The 18,006-nt window shown below is 37.4% G+C and overlaps 1 protein-coding gene across 1 annotated transcript; it reads right to left on the bottom strand.

Annotated features, from left to right (window-relative positions):
- Positions 1–454: 454 nt before the first annotated feature.
- Positions 455–14,429, bottom strand: LOC109000754 (GBF-interacting protein 1-like). The gene is made up of 10 exons (XM_018977744.2): positions 13,958–14,429; positions 9,317–9,360; positions 7,994–8,099; positions 7,475–7,604; positions 7,027–7,385; positions 6,742–6,930; positions 5,881–6,277; positions 4,781–5,078; positions 2,952–3,443; positions 455–1,097 (listed from the first exon to the last, which is right to left on the bottom strand). Exons 1-10 carry the CDS (start codon positions 14,118–14,120, stop codon positions 801–803), a joined length of 2,475 nt encoding a protein of 824 aa, XP_018833289.1. The 5' UTR covers positions 14,121–14,429; the 3' UTR covers positions 455–800.
- Between the last annotated feature and the right edge of the window lie 3,577 nt (positions 14,430–18,006).

The following is an 18,006-nucleotide window of genomic DNA, read 5'->3' as shown; positions in this document are numbered from 1 at the left end:
ATCTCTCGCACTTTTGTCCTTGAGAGAAGCTTAGCACGTTTTCAGAGTAATAATAAAAACCAAAATAACACCTTTGAGAGAGAGCAATTCAAATACAAATGGGCCAGAAAGCACTTGATTGTCAAGTTTTGCGCTTCTACACTTTCTCTCAAAATCCTATATATATATTAAGCAAGCATCCATGATATATCAATCAAGTAAAACAATTGACTTGTTAGCTTTCGCTTTCAACAATACAACAGTCATCATAAATCCTTTGCTTGCCATCAAAATTCACTTTTACAGATACGACAGCAAAGGACAAAAGAAAGGAATGGAAAAGTTTCTCCAACAACCTGTATCTTACCTTCCAAGAACCTTTTAAAACCTCAAACATCAAAGAGAGAAAGAATGAAAGAGATTCCCACCACTCAACAGTAAACTCTATAGTTGAAAGACTTGAAAACTTAAAACATGAGGGGAAAAGGAACTATTCAATATGGGGAAACGGTGAAACCATATAGCAGCAGCTAGAAGAGAAGACCTACACATGACTAACTTGACTAACTTAAAAATAGTCAATATCGGTTACATGTGGACAGCACCTTTATGTCCTCAACCCAAGCAATCAGAAGATACTACTGCTATAACTTTGCAGCCTCCTTTACTGGATTTCATACTCAAATCCAGTCAACATCGTATCTTCTGGATGTGTCCCTCCATCCAAACTTGTTGGATTTCCCCCATAAAATCCTAAGATTGGACTTGAATTTCTTGTTTTTTATGTTTATAAAAAAGAAAAAGAAAACTTGGCCCATGTTTCAGTAGTTACTTGGCCAATTGATCTGTGCTTGTTGAGGCTGCTGATAAACACTACCGCCGGGTCCCGCCATATCAACAGCTCCAGCCATGGACTGGGACTGTTGCAGAAGTGGGTGAACCATTGCTGCCGTTACTGCTTGAGCTGGGTGATAGACACCAGGAAAGGTGCCATGGCCAGCCTGTGTTGGGGTGAAAGTCACATGCTGTCCCTGAGGTGGAAGGTTGTAAAATGAACTGGTAGGTATGCTGGACATGTCTCGTCCGGGTGCAGAAACCCATACAGCCGAGCCTTCACTCTGAAAAAAACAAAAAATACATTTGTGTTGTAATGAAAAAAGAAAACAAAAAAAAAATCGGATATTAATCCTGCATAACCATAGCACTGGCAAACCAACAGACCACCACAAGACATCAATGAGCATACTTGGGCACTACATTCTCGCTACAAACTCTCATAAATGAACAAAGATTTTATGCATTTTAACTTTTTATATTAAGCATGGATCATACACTTGCATGTTTGATCTAAACTGTCACCCAAAAATAGAATCCAACACTACCACAGCAACCGCCACATCTATGCACCATGTAAAACTCCCCCACCCCAAAACACAATTTTAACATGACCACCATTAGAGTTGTCATATTTTGAACAAGGACTTGTTACTCTTATAGCTTAAGGGTATTTTTGTAATTATGTTGCAGCTACCCTAGTATAAAAACATGTGTGCAGACGGAATTTAAGCTAACTTCTTTTTCAAATTCCTGTGTTTTTCTCAACTTTACATTTCAACCATTTCCATATCAACTGTTCATGGTTACCACTCCACATCACAGTGCCCCAATCTCAAGTGCTGCTACCAACTCCTCATTTCAGCATCAACACAGAGTTCGTGAGCATTTGCCATTATTTTTTAAATTTTAATTTGACATATAAAGGTGCAAGGAGGTCCAGCTTTCCGATATTGCTTCCACTATCATATTACTTTCTCATTTTAAAACAATTTTTTCTAATGAAACTAAGCCCTTTTTTATAAGATAAGCTAAGCTTTATTAATTAGAAAATGGCACTATCCAGGTAAAAAGGGAGTATACATCAGATACCACTAAGTAGAAAAAGTAAGAGATCAAGACAATGATGAAATATAAAGCTAGAGAAACATAGGTGAGCAGCCATCCAGGAATAAAGTGTACTAAAAATGTAAGCATTGAGGTTCTCTATTTTCCTTAAGCTATCTTCAAGCTCTCCCATATGCATCACATTAAACAGATTGGAATCATTTTTCATAAGGTTTCACTATGGTGACTATCGAATTGTCCTTTTCCGCACACTAAAAGGCCTAGCACATGCTTAGGCATCACCCATTCTAACCCAAATAAACCAAAAACAACTTGCCACAAAGTGCTAGATATCTAGCAGTGTGAGTAATTTCCCGTTCCTCTTGCACTTGCAGCACCATTCCATTACCACAACGTCTCCTTTAATTTTCCAAGGTTAGTATATTCCCTAGTGAGCCATCCATATAAAGAAAGCCGCTCTCAAGGGGGCCTTACTCCTCCAGATGGGCTTTCATGGATAGGTAATATTGTTATGAGGGATCAATGCACCATAGAACACTTTAACTTCAAACACATCTCTTTTTGAAAAGGCACAATGCATCTTGTCTTCACCCCCTATCTCAAACAAGCGGAATGCAACTTTGTTAAATAAATAATGCAGAAATTTAATTAGAACTGCAGAGGGGCACAACCCAACTACCTAGGAAGTATACAAAAATGATACGCCAACAAGTGGTATGCAACTGAGCCTAAAAAGAATTGAAAAGGTCCAACTCTCAGCCTTGTGCCACTCTAAACTCCACTTCCCAAAGAGAACCATAGCTATAACACGATACATTCTTAACCCAAGCAATGTTAAGATGACTTTCTCCACACCACACATCATGCCAAAACTTTATCTTGGACCCATCTCCCACCCCATCTATGATGTGTCGGGAAAACTGCCCCCAAACACTAAGCGTATTAAAATGTAACATGATAAATGAGTGTTTAAATAGCATTAGGTATTCTAAAATACCTATTTATGTAGAAAAAAAAAACATAATCGATGAGTGACAAGAACAAAAAAGAAACAGGAAATAAAAGCTAACCTGCTGCCCACTAATGTATACATTACTCTCCTTGAACTGGGACGCAGTAAGATCCTCATTACTGGTCGAGTTTCCAGCAGTTGCAGCAGAATTGGGATTATAGCCCGCTGGGGAGGAGCCATAAGGGCCATAACCACTTGGCATTCCAATGTGTGCTGGATTTCCCGTGTTAGGTCCCGGTTTGTATTGTGGAAGTGAATATTTGATCCCGGTGGCAGCTGCAGCTGGTGGAGCTGGATATACACTGCCAGCAGGAGGCTGCTGAGGAAATGCGCCATTGCCCAAATATTGGTGGATGGCTTGTGGTGGACCATAGAATGGAGAAAAATAGTGGGTATATGGAATATAGTTTGGAGGATAATGGGATATATGAACCCCAGCAGGTGGTCGAAAGACGGGAACTGGCTGCTGAGTCACAGCCATTGAGCTTTGCATGAGCCCCGCAGCCTGAGTAACCAGCGGTGTTGGACTTGCTGTAGATAAGACACCGCCCTGCAAATAAAAATACAATAGAAAAAAATATTTAAAGGTACACAAATATCAAAATATGTTCCAGTGCATGTTTTGAAGCAAATCTCTTCCTCAAAACATCAAGAATTTGAATGGTTATTCACCGATAAAAAAAAAAAAAGAATTTGAATGGTTATTCCAGTTCAAAATTTATTTCCAGTAATATTAGCGATCAGCATTATTTTCAGCAATACAATAATGTTCTTAAAGGAAAGGTTGCGGTTGATCCCAGTACCGTTATCACAATCACACCTGTAGGTGCAAGGGAATGTCATGCGTACATTGCCACAACTTGTTCAAGGCATGCATTTCTGTTATCATTGAAGGTGGTTGTCTCCACCACATAAAGGGCTTACATAAACCACACCGATGTAGATAATTTTTCCTTTTGCCGTGACTTCAAGGTGCTATTTGCTATGATCAAATTGGCTGAGATCGTTCCTAAATATTATTGATTGGGCCTATCTATGGTCTCTTGAAGAATTGAGCAGCAAACTTGCGCTAATCGCCAATCCTATGATTATGGTGCTATTAAACCATAATCAAGTATATCATGCCTTTTCGTTTATGAATATATATACCATGCCTTATTCTATCATCGAAAGTAAAAACTGATTAAAAGGAGCATAGAAATATATTCTTGGAAGTACGTAATACACACAGAAATCATAAATAACTAAATCGAGATGCAAAGCTTTATGCAAACTCAACAAATTGATATTCTCCAGCAAGATACTGATAAAAATCAGTAGTTTTTTCAATGTAAATTATAAACTAAGGTGCTTTATCAATGTAAACTTATTGAGGAGACTCGAACTTGGCAGAGGCAATACTACAACATCCCCGGTGTACTTGGTGGCAACCCCAGGAGAAGGGAAAGGAGAAAGATGACCATCACTACCAACACCCGAAGCAATAAGATTGCGCAAAATAGATCAGATCAAACAGTTGTAGGACCAATAGACAGAAAGGTACTCATCAAAAAAATAAAAAATAAAATTACTTATCAAAAAAAAAGAAAGGCAACTATAACCACTGGTAATTACTTTTAGAGCCTAACCTAGGGTCAACCAAAGTAGTACAGAACTTCGGAAAACAGTGCTAACACTTTTCTTATAGGTGAAATCAGTATTAAAATGACCATCATTGCATCAAGTTTAAATGATAAGCCAAATAAATCAGAATATGTGGCACATTTATCAACATGTTCAATTTTGAGCTTACTGGGAATTTAAATGTGGCTAGAAAAAAATTTGAATGTAAACTTTGTATGGCTAGATGATCATATAACAAAGGTGAACAGAGGTTTGAGGACTCACAACAAAGCTTGGAAGACGGGGAACATCACGTGCTTGAGACTCAGAGTTTTCGAACGGTGCAAGCTGAGTCCCTAACATTGGAGGCACAAAACCAAAACTGTAGTTTGGGGAAGTATGAACCCCTGGGTATTGATGGCCTTCAGGCGGCAATGCAGTCTTCTGCTTGGATTCATCATACTCCTGGATTGCATTGGATGAGACATCATTACCAGGTGATAAACTTTCTCGTACATTTGTAGGTGATTGCGGGTGATCAGGATAATCTCCCTCCTCAGCAGTTGCCAAGGCATTTTGATTGCTGGATCCAGTGACATAATTAAGTAAAACGTGAAAGATGAAACTCAATATAGCAGAATATGCATGCAGAGTACATTAGAGGTCGAAATGCAAGGACCAAAAGTGAGTTTGGTTCTCTCAGTTACAAATGGTACACTATTCAAATGCAGAGTAAATTGGGCTCTTTATAATTTCCCTTCATTACAAAATCCTAAAAAGTGCTAAGGATGCAACCACAAGACCCCTAAAAAATAAACTCCACCACATGGCTTCAAAGAAAAATTGGAAAAAAAAAATATCTTCGGCCCTCCTAAAATATTTGAAAAAAAATTCTTGATCTTCCTCAAAAATGTGAAAAGCGTCTTCTAACTCTATCTATCTAAAATTACTTACAAAAAAAAAATGACTCCATCAATCTAAATACTTGGGTATCTACAAAAATCTGAAAAAAGAATAACAAAAGGTATCTTGTTTTTTCTTCTAAATACCTTAACAAAATCTACCCCCGACTTTTAAAACAGAAGGAAAAAAAAAAAACTCAAAAACTCCCAAAACTTTTAAAAGCTAGAAGATGCAACTATTAAAAGTTAGTATTATTATTTCTCACGCATGCCCGCATTCATCCATAACCCAGAAAACCTTAGGTCCTTATTAACAAATTATCAATGGATTCATTAAAATACTGAATAATCAAACTACTACAGTACCTCACTACTACAGCCACTTCTAAGATGGTTATATCAATGAGAAAACAAGTCAAAGCTTATCCCAAGGAAATCTGAACTGCTAAGGAGTACATTAAAACAAAGTATTTAAATTCAAACCTTGAGGCCTGTTCCTCCACAGTTTCTCCAACATCCTCTGAAGCTTCAGAAAGAGATGTAGAGCTCTTGTCAGTCTCAGGACCACTGACATAACTTGTAGTTACTCCAAAGCTACCAAAACTTCCAAAATTCAACTTGGTCCTTTCAGATTCAGGGACATGGATATGATTTGGAAGTATAACAAGTTGACGCTGTGGAAGATGTAACTCCTTCAGATTCTTCTGCAGCTTTGAAGTTGCTTCTTCCACATCAAGGACACAAGTTTCAGGCAGTGTCTGATCAGTAGCTTCAACGGAAACAATAGGAGCCTCAGATGCAGCAGCTGCACCAGCTGTTCCGGAACCTTGAACAACATTAAAATTTGTTGGCTTTGGCTTCCATTCCTTATTAGAACCAACTGTTGAAGACAGAAATCATAAAGTCTTGAGAAAGTCAAATCACATTACAAAAAATTCGGACTGATAATTAAATAGTATTGAATATGGAAAGAGTAATTAGCCCAAAGATTGAAACATATCTAACTTCCTAATTTATAGCTGAGAAAATTGATAAGCATATTCCTAAGAAATGGAATCAATTCATTCAAAAGATCTAGACAATGAGACAGAAAACAGATGACAAAATAACAGATGTTCTTTCTAGGCAATCAAGAAAGAACATCCGTTATTATTCTCATCACAACTAAGCTTTGATACAAACAAACCCTTTTAACACAGAACACATGCAATAGTAAAATACACTTGTTTTCATTAATCCTTACATTTTTTTTTTTTTTGGGGTTGAAGGGTTCTGGTTTTAAACTAAAATCCTTAGAAATCTCATAGAAAGATTGAGACAAAAGAAAGTTTCCAAATTATATACCTTTCTGAGGGCCAATTATTTGATGTGACCGGCTGTTGTAATTAGATGAAGGTCGAGTAACCAATGAGCTGCTATAATTTAATGTAGATGAAGGTTGTGAAGACTCGGCAAGCTGATTTTTCGCTGCTCCTCGGGACTTGCTCAGCACCTTACCTTGTATGGAAGAGCTACCAATCTCGGACTCAGAGGCTGCTATGTCAGTCATTAACAAAACCTAATGGTGTTAATCTAATCCTTAAGAAATCAAAATATTGCATTGAGTACAATTTTTTTCAGAGTCCTGACCAGCATTTAACTTGTTCTCAGCAAGGATAATTTCATTTGGTTCACCAGGAGGTCGATTGCTGCCTACTTCACGTTTAATTGCACCCGCAGCACCTGGGAGCCGTGAATCATTAGATGGAACCAGTACAGGGTCCAAGGATGAGAAACAGATTGCAGATGAAGAGGATGGTGTTGTTGACACTGAGCAGTTACTGGAACTTGGTGAGGGCTGCCCGTGCGAGTCCCCGGTTGCAAAGGTAATGGTAGAGTTTTTGTTTGCATAAGCAGGAGGCAGTGCAGTCCCCAAATTAGTAATAGGAACAGAAGATAAGCCTTCTTCAGTACCACCAGAGGGGCCATTGGCAATCACAGGTGCAGAGCTGCAAGGGATATTTAACATGAACTATAAACTACAATGCCGTTAACCTAACAAGAATAAAGAGAGCTGGACTTCGTAAACCGTAACCACCTTGTTACCAGACTTTTATCTTTAGTTTTTGAGTCCTGAGAAGTTGGTAAAGATTGAATGGCAGCCTTCTCTGCAGCTTGATTGATTCCATTCTCCTTTCCAGGACCAGAATTCCTACCATCACCAGTATCTGGAAAGAGGCAGAAAGAAGCAAGTTAGCTTAGCTGTTCTGACATATGACTGAACCCAATGATACAATAATCTGAACCAGCAGGGAGGCAAACTCCTCAGCCCCACAGTGAGGCCAATAGCACAGAAATATCTTTCGCACAAAAGTAAGCTAGTAATACTCAAAGGAAGAGTATATTTGTAGATACTTTTTTTAAAGTAATCAGAGGTTATGTTAAAGATAATTCAAAAGGTACAGCCCGAGCACCCAAAAAGTAAGTAAAAGAGATACTTAACAAACAAAGACAGCTAATTGCAACAAAGTAAACCCGAACTTATTAAAAAGGAGTAAGCCAATAAGTATTCCACCCAATAATCCTAAAGTCAGTCTTGGTTTGAAAGAATTTTCACCATGTGACACGTGACGAGGTGCAACATTCACTCGACCACTCCTACCCCCTCGCCCCTGCATGTCTGGCTTCCATCGTGATTCTGCAGACTCTTTGTTGTATGGATTCTGCCAAAATATAAGATTGAAAGTAGAAACCTTAGTTAGAGCTAGTATCTGAAGAAAAACATAACAAATACTCATCACTATCCAAGCACTTGTAAGCAAACAATATCATAGAAATATACAAGCAGCTACTTATAAAAAAAAAAAAAGAAATATACAAGCAGCTGCTTTTAGTCACAAAATTATAGAACCTAAAAGGAAAAAAAGTTCCTGCTCACTTCTCTTTTCCCAAAAAACTAAATCCACAACTATGTTGGAAGACAACACTTTTCATCACCTTCTCTTCAGATACCCTTACCGGGTAAAACAAAATGAATTGGATATAAAAAACAAAAAAATCAAATCATGCACAAACTTCTTTGTAGCCCTTTTCATTGCATAGATATTCCACCTGTATAGATTACACTTTTAATTTTTCTGATCAATTGTTATGGTACTTTCTTTTTTAATACTTTACTCCATTGGTTGATTGTAACTGATTTTAACGGCATGAACTTTCATAAATTTTTTGTATCACTAGATTATCAATAAGGCCCCATTTGGATTGCAGAGTGATCTCAACTCATCTCATCATTACAACTTTCTCAAATCCCCACACAAAATATAATAAACAATTCAACTTTTTCAAATCTCAAAACAATAATAATATCAAAAAAGAATATTCTAACAATATTTTATTCAACTCATCTAAAACCATTTCATCTCATCTCATTATCCAAACGGCACCTAAATGCATGAACTTTCATGACTTTATTGTTTCCCTTGTATACGTCCTGGGTACTTGGGCTCTAGCCTACTCCGAGTATTAATAACAATTTTGTTTACCAAATAAAAAATAAAATAAAATCTGATCACAACTTTTATTAACTAACGTTTAACAAGTACTTCCACCAGTATTCCACTAAAGTGATGCATGGTATAGATCACAACAACTGGGTACAAGGGCATGCAATTAAATCCACAGAATTCTGCTGTGTCTGCTTGTCTGTGGGGTTGGTTGGCGAGCCATTGTTTTTTATTACAGGCACTATCATTAGATAAAGTGGATGGGCATTTTCAATCAAAGGTTAATGGCCAACATATGTTTGCACCAATCTGATAAAAGTGATAACTCAGGTAGGTTTGATAGCCCATGTCACAAACCTATAAAACCAAACCTTCAAATATGCAAACTCAAAAGTACCTTGTTCCATTGTGAACTTACAATAGAAATCTCTTACCTCTTTTCTCCTGTCACGTTTCCGTTTGACCTCATGAAATGTATCTGTGGGACATCATATACTTTTTTGATAAGTAAGAGATAAATATTATATAAATGAATGAAATATGCATAGCCCATATACACAAGAAGTATACAGAAGAACACCTAAATACATTCTACATGCGATAAATTAAAGACAAAAAATCATGAACATTGCCCCCCTGCAATACAATAGCGGAAAGCCAAGACAATAAAGTGTGGAACAAAAAATTCTTCAACTCAGCCAATGTGTGTTCCTTATCTTCAAGGTAGCACGCATTCCTTTCCATCCAAATACACCACATGATGCACAACGGAATCATCTTCCATACTGCTGCCACTTGATGACAACCTTGCATCTTTCCTCCAACAACCCAACAGATCCACCACCCTCGTAGGCATAACCCAAGCAACATCAACCCTTTGAAAGATCTCATCCCACAACACCCTTGTTACCTCACAGTGTAGTAAGAGATGGTCCACCGATTCTCCATTCTTTTCAGTTTTCACACATATAGCACCAATCCATGACTACACATCCTCTCTTCCTCAAGTTGTCCATGGTCAAGATCTTCCCAAGGGTGGCACTCCAAACAAAAAATACTACTTTAGAAGGCACACGAGACCTCCAAATATTCTTCCAGGGAAACGGAGAATGATCTTGTGTTGTCAAGATGTTATAATGCACCTTCATTGTGCATAACTTGTGAGTATTAGACCTCCACTTCAATCTATCTCGCTGTGCTATAGGAGTCCCCATAGAATATAGTGAGCTGAAAAATTCTGCAACGGTAGATAATTCCCAGTCATGAAAGTCCCTACTAAAGAGAATGTTTCACTGATACGAGCCATGAGAAAATAATTACACATCCGCCACTGACGCCTCCCTGTTAATTGCAATAAGATGTAGGGCCGGAAAAGCCCTTTCCAAAGCTTGATCTCCACACATGTCCCGGCAAAAACTTATTTGATTGTCCTCGCCAACTACAAAACGGATTTGATTTGCAAAGCATAGCCACCCCTTCCTTATAAACTTCCATAAACCCACACCATACCTCCCCTCTCACTTCATTGGAACACCAACCACTCCTAGCGACACCATATCTAATGTCAATAATTTCCTTCAACAATAATCCCTCCTCCAAGTGATATCTCCAAAGCCATTTTTCCAATAGAGCTTTATTAAAAGTTCTCAAGTTACACACTCTCAATCCCCCATTCATAACTGAGGCACAAATTGTTTTCCATCTAACCAGATGAAGTTTATTCTCCTCCCCCATGCCTCCCCATAAGAATGCCCTAAATAGTTTCTCCATCCTGTTCACCACCCCTGCAGGCATAGGAAACAAAGATAAAAAGTATGTGGGGAGGTTAGAGAGAGTACTCTTAATAAGAGTGAGACAGCCCCCTTTTGATAAATACACTCGTTTCCAACCAACCAACATTTTATCTATCTTCTCCACCACCCCATCCCAAATAGCTTTATTCTTAAAAGTTGCTCCCAACGGAAGGCCCAAATATTTCATTGGAAAAGAAAACACCTTACATTCCAGAAGGCTTGCTAAACTGAAGATATTAGGGACCGCACCCACAAGAACCATCTCAGACTTGCCAAGGTTCACCTTGAGCCCTGACACTGCTTCAAAGTAAAGTAACAATGCTCGTAGAGTTTAGATTTGGCTATTATCCGCTTCGCAAAAGACTAAAGTATCATCTACAAAAAGATGTGAGATGATAGTAGGGCCCCCAAAGCCATTGCCCACCTGAAAACCAGCTAAAAACCCTCCCCCAACAGCAGCCTGCACCATCCTACTTAGAGCCTCCATAACTATAACAGATAAAAATGGAGATAGAGGATCTCCCTGCCGCAATCCCCGTGAAATATAATGACACATCCATGAAATCCATCTAACCCCAAAGCCACACCTTTCAAGCAAGTATAAGGGCAATTCCCAGCTCACATGATCATACACTTTCTCCATGTCAAGCTTGCAAAGAACACATGTGCCTCCCTCCCGAAGTCTGTGGTCCAAGCACTCATTTGCAATGAGTACCGAATCAAGAATTTGTCTCCCCCGAATAAATGCGTTTTGAGACTTGGAAATAATATGCTCCAACACCGGGCTAAGCCAGTTGGCAAGGACCTTCGCAATAATCTTATACACACTACTAACCAGACTTACTGGATGAAAGTCCTCAATAGTCGAAGCCCCGTGTTTCTTAGGAATGAGAGCAATGAATGTTGCATTAAGGGATTTTTCAAACTTTTGGAAAGAGTGAAATTCACTAAAAACCTGCATTACATCACCTTTCACAATGTCCCAACAAGTTTGAAAGAAACCCATTAAAAACCATCCGGACCCGGTGCTTTATCCTTAGCCATACCAGAGATGACCTTGTAAATCTCTTCTTCAGTAAAAAGTCTCTCTAGAACACTCACACTCTACTAGTCAATTGCCTCAAAAGCCAAGGCATCAAGCTTCGGCCTCCAAGAAGCCGATTCTGTGAGAAGGGTCTCATAATAGTGTACTATATGGTTTTCTAGCTCGAGAGGAGAAGAAATCACCTGAGAGCCTAATTGAAGCGATTCAATAGCATTGTTACGCCGATGTGAATTAGCCACTTTGTGAAAGAACTTAATGCACCTATCAACTTCTTTCAACCAAAAGGCCCTGGATTTTTGACGCCATGAAGTCTCCTCTAACAACAGAACTCTTTCTAAGTTTGCCATAATCATGCCCTTCCTCAAAACCACCTCCTCCGAGATATCTCCCAATAATTCTTTGCCCCTCTATCTCTTGCAATTCCTCCAACAGTGTAGACTTCTGATTGTCAATGTGACCAAAAACTTCCAAGTTCCACTTCTTCAAGTCTTGTTTCAACGCCTTTACCTTGCCTGCAAGAATGAAACTTGGAGTACCAATGAACTGATATAATGACCACCAAGCACTCACCATCTCTACAAACTCATCCGCTGATAGCCACATGTTTTTGAACTTGAAATACCGGCGACCCATGTGAATACCCCCACAATCTAAAAGAATAAGGAAGTGATATGAGCTGACTCGAGCTAACCATTTCTGGCTTACTTCCGGATAGTGGGCTTCCCACAAAGGAGAGATAAGGAATCTATCCAATCTTGTCTCTCCTCCTGTTTGGTACACTTGGCCAAATGGGAGGGACATCACATACACGTCCCAACTTGGTCAAGAAGGAAAAGAAAATAAAAAAAAGCAAGAAAAAAGAACATGTTATATGGCCAACACTGTAAACATAATTTATTAACCATTCAAATTATGAAGGGCATATCAGATGAAAATTAGGTAAACATAAAGTGACGCAAACAAGAAACCATAATCTGCCAAATGCTCGCTTGAATTAAGAATCCATAAGAGATTAACAAATGTTTTTACCAGATGAAAACAATTTTAGTAAGTTACTAATACAAAAATGGATCTTGATACTTATAAAAAAAATAATGGGTCTTGATATATCACTATAACAAACCCGCAACAAATTGAAAACTTAATGGTGGACCACTTCGTAATTATATACAACACAAACCACATGTAAAACTAGCAGTCTCCAATGGAATGTTTAAATCAACCATCAAAAAAGTGCTTTCTCTGAATAACTACAATACAGAATCTTGCGCGAAGTAATCAATATATTCTCTCCCTTTTATACTTCTTGTGTAATTGGCCTGTGTGCTTGGATTGCGCATTTTGCCTTTTTGATAAATAATTATTACTTATAAAAATAAATAAAGCAATCAATATACTGATTGATAAAAACTGAAAAGCCACCAATAAAAAAGAATTCTTTTGAACTAGATATGTTTCGCAACCAGAACCATGACATGTATCACTAAGAACACTAAAGACTGCAATTCAGTGTGGCTTCTAACAAAAATTCAGTCATCATGACAACAATCAATTTGGTTGCTAGAAAATGATCATGAGTTTATTTGGTAAAACATTGAACATAGATTTTTCATCTTCAGTGAACTGGTTAGGCTGAAATCACCACTTCACTAGAACAATAGATTACGAAGTTTTTAGATTTGTTTTACTTTCTTCCTTGGGATTCTGAGCAAAAGCATGTAAATTTACTTACATGATTTCTAGCAATAACGTGTTTCTAGAAGAACATGTATTTGGAAGCAATTCATCAGAAACCCAACAATGACTGTAAAATAAAACGCCATTTCATAACTTAGTCCTTGCTTTATAAAAATCAAACACACCAATCAAACTATCGATATAAACCCTTAAAAAGTCCAAAATATGATTTCTACATCCAACGAAACAAAAAAAGTGTTTTCCTTCCTGATATAGAAAGGTGTCGAAAACATAAAGACGATATCAGAATCTCCAACTTAGCCTTACAAAAAGTAAACGAACAGTGAAAACCCATCAGAGCAAACCCAAAAGATTCCCACTTCATCCACAACCAAACCTTAATCAAGCCCAGAATCAAATCGAACCCACTACAAAACAACACTAAACCAACACAACCCAGAAGAGAAAACACGGAGCCCCCACACATGGATCGCAAAAGAAACATCAAAACACGACCAGGATCAAAAATCCATGCAAGCTGAAAATAGAAGCAATCGTACCCTGAAGAAGGAGCTTCTGAGCTGTCTCGTTGGGATCCATAGAACATTCTCTGAGCATTGCGTGAATCTCCTCCTCACTGTGATTGTCCGTGATCTCCTTGATGTTCAGGATCATTTTCCTCACACTGCTTGGGATTGGAACATTGGACCCACCACCGCTCATCTTGGCAACCTCAGAGAACAAACAAAAAAAAAAAAAAACCCGCAGAGAATATATGAATATCTATATGTGCTATATTATGAGTCTGTATTGGTACAATTGGAGCACGAGAAACAGAGAAAACCAGAGAACAGCAGAGAAGGGGAAAATGAAGGGATTGTTGTAGGTGGTACTTGGAGAAGAGCGAGTAAGGAGAAATTTGGAAGAATAGAGAATAATTTTGTGGGTTTTTGAATTTGATGATCTATGTGAGAATATAAGAGGAAGAAAAAGAAAGAGAGAGGGGGTGGGGGGAAGAGGGGAGCAAAATGAAGAGTGTTTTTGGAGTGTAGGGCTTTTTCATTCCTTTCGTTCTTCTTTCTTTTTTTTATTTATTTATTTTTTTCTTAACCTTTCTTTTTGTTCTTCTTTTATTTTCTCTTTTCATTCGACTTGTTGCCTAAGTTCTTGTAGCTTTTTTGTTAGTTGAGTTTATCCTTAAATTCTTTCGTTAGTTTATTGAGGAAATGTTTAAGATTGTCGGCATAGAAAGAGTTGTGACAAGTCCATGAAATGAGCAATAGTCTGATTATGATACATTGGAGATCAACTTTTTACTATATACGATTACTATTTAGCATGATAATTTCAATTTATAACTCTATTAATTAATACATGATTTTTCATCAAAGTTAAGCAAATTGTGTAGGTCTAAATTAGGAGTTTCTTCTTACTAGCTAGCATGGTCTACTTGTTAATGTAATATGATTTAAAAGGGCAAAAGGAAAAAAATAATAAATTATATATTTCAAGGTTCTACTTTCATATTCCAAATGCCCACACACACGCACGTATATATATATATACTAGTAAGGGGTAAACGAGTTGGAAGAATAGGAAAGTTCTTCCTTAAAATAAAACTTTCTTGTAAAAACAAATTATAGCTGGAAGAGTAATGATATACATACAATACATTGCACAACACATTGCATGATGATATTATAAAATGAGAGAATTTTTGTAAAATGATGTTACTTTTATAATATGTTTTACAAAAATACTATTCATTTAAAATACAATTGTGTAAAGTGTTGTGAAAAACATTGTGTGTAAATCATTTTCTTAGCTAGAAATAGACATAAACTGACTGATTGACTATGCAATGGACAGAAACATAAATCTTGATATTGGTAGGCATTCATTCAAATTCATCGAGAGGTGAGAAATATGTGGATGCATAAATCGGATAAAGTACATAGGATGGCAAAGTAGACATACAAAAGTAATTAGAATATGTTCATAAAGTACCAAGTGAAATAGTACAAAGTTAAAACATATCATAAATTCATGCAAATTTAGTGAATAAGCAACGCATGAAAATTTATATTACAGTTTTTTTAGCCAACAATAGATGTCATGCCAATGTTTCATTAAGTTATTTAAATAGAAGCTGCGTAGTTTGGTGGGAATCTCTTATGATGTTGTTGTCGAAGTTGATCTACTTCTGCACCAAGGTGGATGATCCACTCATTTTCTGAAATGTTCTGCAATATTTTGGAGATATGATAAGTGGTTCTATAGGAAATGAAAGTTAATTAGATGTAAAATATTATTTCAATTGCCAAACAAAGTTAATTCACATTATCTGATTAATATTCTTATTTTAACACATAAAACTCTTTTAACTCAAGATATTTAAGAGTATTAATACAACATAATTGACCATTTATCACTTATAAAGAAAAAAATCAAAGCAACCAATACAATACACACAATAAGCAACCAATAGCCAGCACAAATATATTACAAATGAAAAACATACATGGTATAGTAGTTCTTTGGCAGATAAACATCTTTCACTGGACCATATCACTCAAATGGAATCCTAAGGTCTTCTATCCTGCACATCGTAGTCCAAGATCTCAAACATTTCATTCCTTAACAGGAGAGCATTTACTGATTATATTAACAGTTTAAAAAATAATTAAAGTGAAGATTTAAAGAGAAATAATATTACGATAATCAGACAACACAAACAGGGATAATAATACAAGATTTTCTCTTAAGAAAAAGACTTGACAAAGCAAGGAAGAGACCTTGTGTCAAGGGAGAGATTGCGGACCAGCAAACCAAAAGGAACAGGGGAGCGACAATCTCTGAAAGACCTGCCTTCGCGATGCTCATCTTCGTATCACTTGCGACCGAGTGGCGGGGTTCTGCTCTGCTGACGAGGGCTATAGCTTCTGGTAGGGTTCCTTTACGTCGCCATTGTTGCAGATTCTCTCACTCTTGCTCTCGATTAAAAACCAATTAAGAAGCCCTAGGTGGTTCAAGGTAGTCCCATGACTATCAGTTGGTGGCTGGCAATAAGGTTTGGACTGTCATTGGTGGCTGGGGGCATGGGTGGCGGCCGAGAGATGGGAGAACGGAGAAACAAAGAAGGAGAGAGAAAGGCGTTGAAGGTTGGATCTCATGGTGGAGCTTGCTGTGTGGGTGACGCCGGCACTGTCTATGGTGGTCCGAGGCTGAACCGGAGGCTGGATTTGCTGCAGATGGTGGTTGGCAGCTCAATGGTGACGGCTACGAGAGGGAAACGTATGAGAGATTGAGAGAGAGAGCTATTGTTGCTTAAAGGAGGGATGTTGTCCGGCTTGCTCCACAGCTGCTGACGACGGCAAGGGACGTGAGGCAAGGAGACAAAAAAAAGAGGATGTCTGAGTTGAGAAAAAGAACTTGGGAGGGAAAGGGAGCCGAGAATGTGAGAAAGGATTTGTGTGTGTGTGTGTGTGTGGTCTGAAATTCTTATTTTGCATCTCACCTCCAAAATATGATAGCCAAGAACAACAACCGAGAGTTTTGGCCTCCAACGCTCCCATCAACCAATTAAACATCTCCTCACGCTCATAAAAAATACACAAAATCACTATACACAAAAAACAATCATGCAAAGGCCATTAATGAACCGAACAAACCAACCAGCGAACCACAAAAGAGTAAAAATGTAACTGAGACTCATGATCCCAAATCAAACCTAAAAAGAAAAAGAAACCATGGGTCACAACATGGGGAGAAAATGGAAAATGTGCCAAAAATATGGGGATAAAATGGGACAAAAATCAACCTAGCAGTTACAAATCGAGGAATAAAAAGGGAAAACAAACAAAACAGAAGGCAAAACTGTAATACGACCGGACATAAAGGGATAGAAGTGGAAGAAGGAAGTGTCCAACAAAGACACTGTTCATTCCTGTTCATTTACCTATAGCGGCTTTTATAATATAAGATATATATATATATGTGGGTTATGCTAGTGGGCCACCCCGCGTTTACTGACGGACATACCGTTAGTTATAAATTTTTTATTCTTTTTGTTTTGATTTTATTTTAAGTATTTTTTTTAAAATACTATGATTTGGTTACATGATCACCTAGTCATCGAAGATGCAAGTGCAGGGGTGGCCTTGTTTGAATAGTGAAAATGTTTTATCTCATATCATCTATCTATTTTTGTTATTTTTTTTTTATCTCATATAAATTTGTTTTGATTTTATTTTAAGTATTTTTTTTCTGTACATAGAAAGTAGCATATGACCATGGTGACTTACTATGCCTAATGATTTTCTTAGGAATCAAGTCATGGATTTCATTTTTACAAAATTCTAAATTTTCATTATTCATTTGAATAAGTTTAGCTTTAGTAGGAATATTCTTTTAAAAAAAAATCTTTAACATAACGTAAATCAACAATATGTTTCTTTTTATGCCAGAAACAGTAGGAAAGTCAGAACAAACATCAACAAGAAGTTTTTTGCTATTAAAACTATCAATTTTTTACTGTAACAATTTACCACATAATTATTCAGCAATTTTTTTTTGTATCTAATTTTCTGTTGTAGGAAATTTAAATGTT

Source organism: Juglans regia, chromosome 1, assembly GCF_001411555.2.
Source record: "Juglans regia cultivar Chandler chromosome 1, Walnut 2.0, whole genome shotgun sequence".
Lineage (NCBI taxonomy): Eukaryota > Viridiplantae > Streptophyta > Magnoliopsida > Fagales > Juglandaceae > Juglans > Juglans regia.
This window is presented reverse-complemented; position numbering and strand designations above follow the sequence as displayed.

Bases quoted from the DNA above. Each gene is read 5' to 3' on its own strand.
- LOC109000754 (XM_018977744.2), bottom strand. From the start codon at position 14,120: ATGAGCGGTGGTGGGTCCAATGTTCCAATCCCAAGCAGTGTGAGGAAA. The intron at 8,100-9,316 runs GTAAGAGATTTC...ATATTTTGGCAG, and splicing joins AACGTGACAGGAGAAAAGAG to AATCCATACAACAAAGAGTC. The intron at 3,444-4,780 runs GTGAGTCCTCAA...TTTTATTTGCAG, and splicing joins CCCGTCTTCCAAGCTTTGTT to GGCGGTGTCTTATCTACAGC.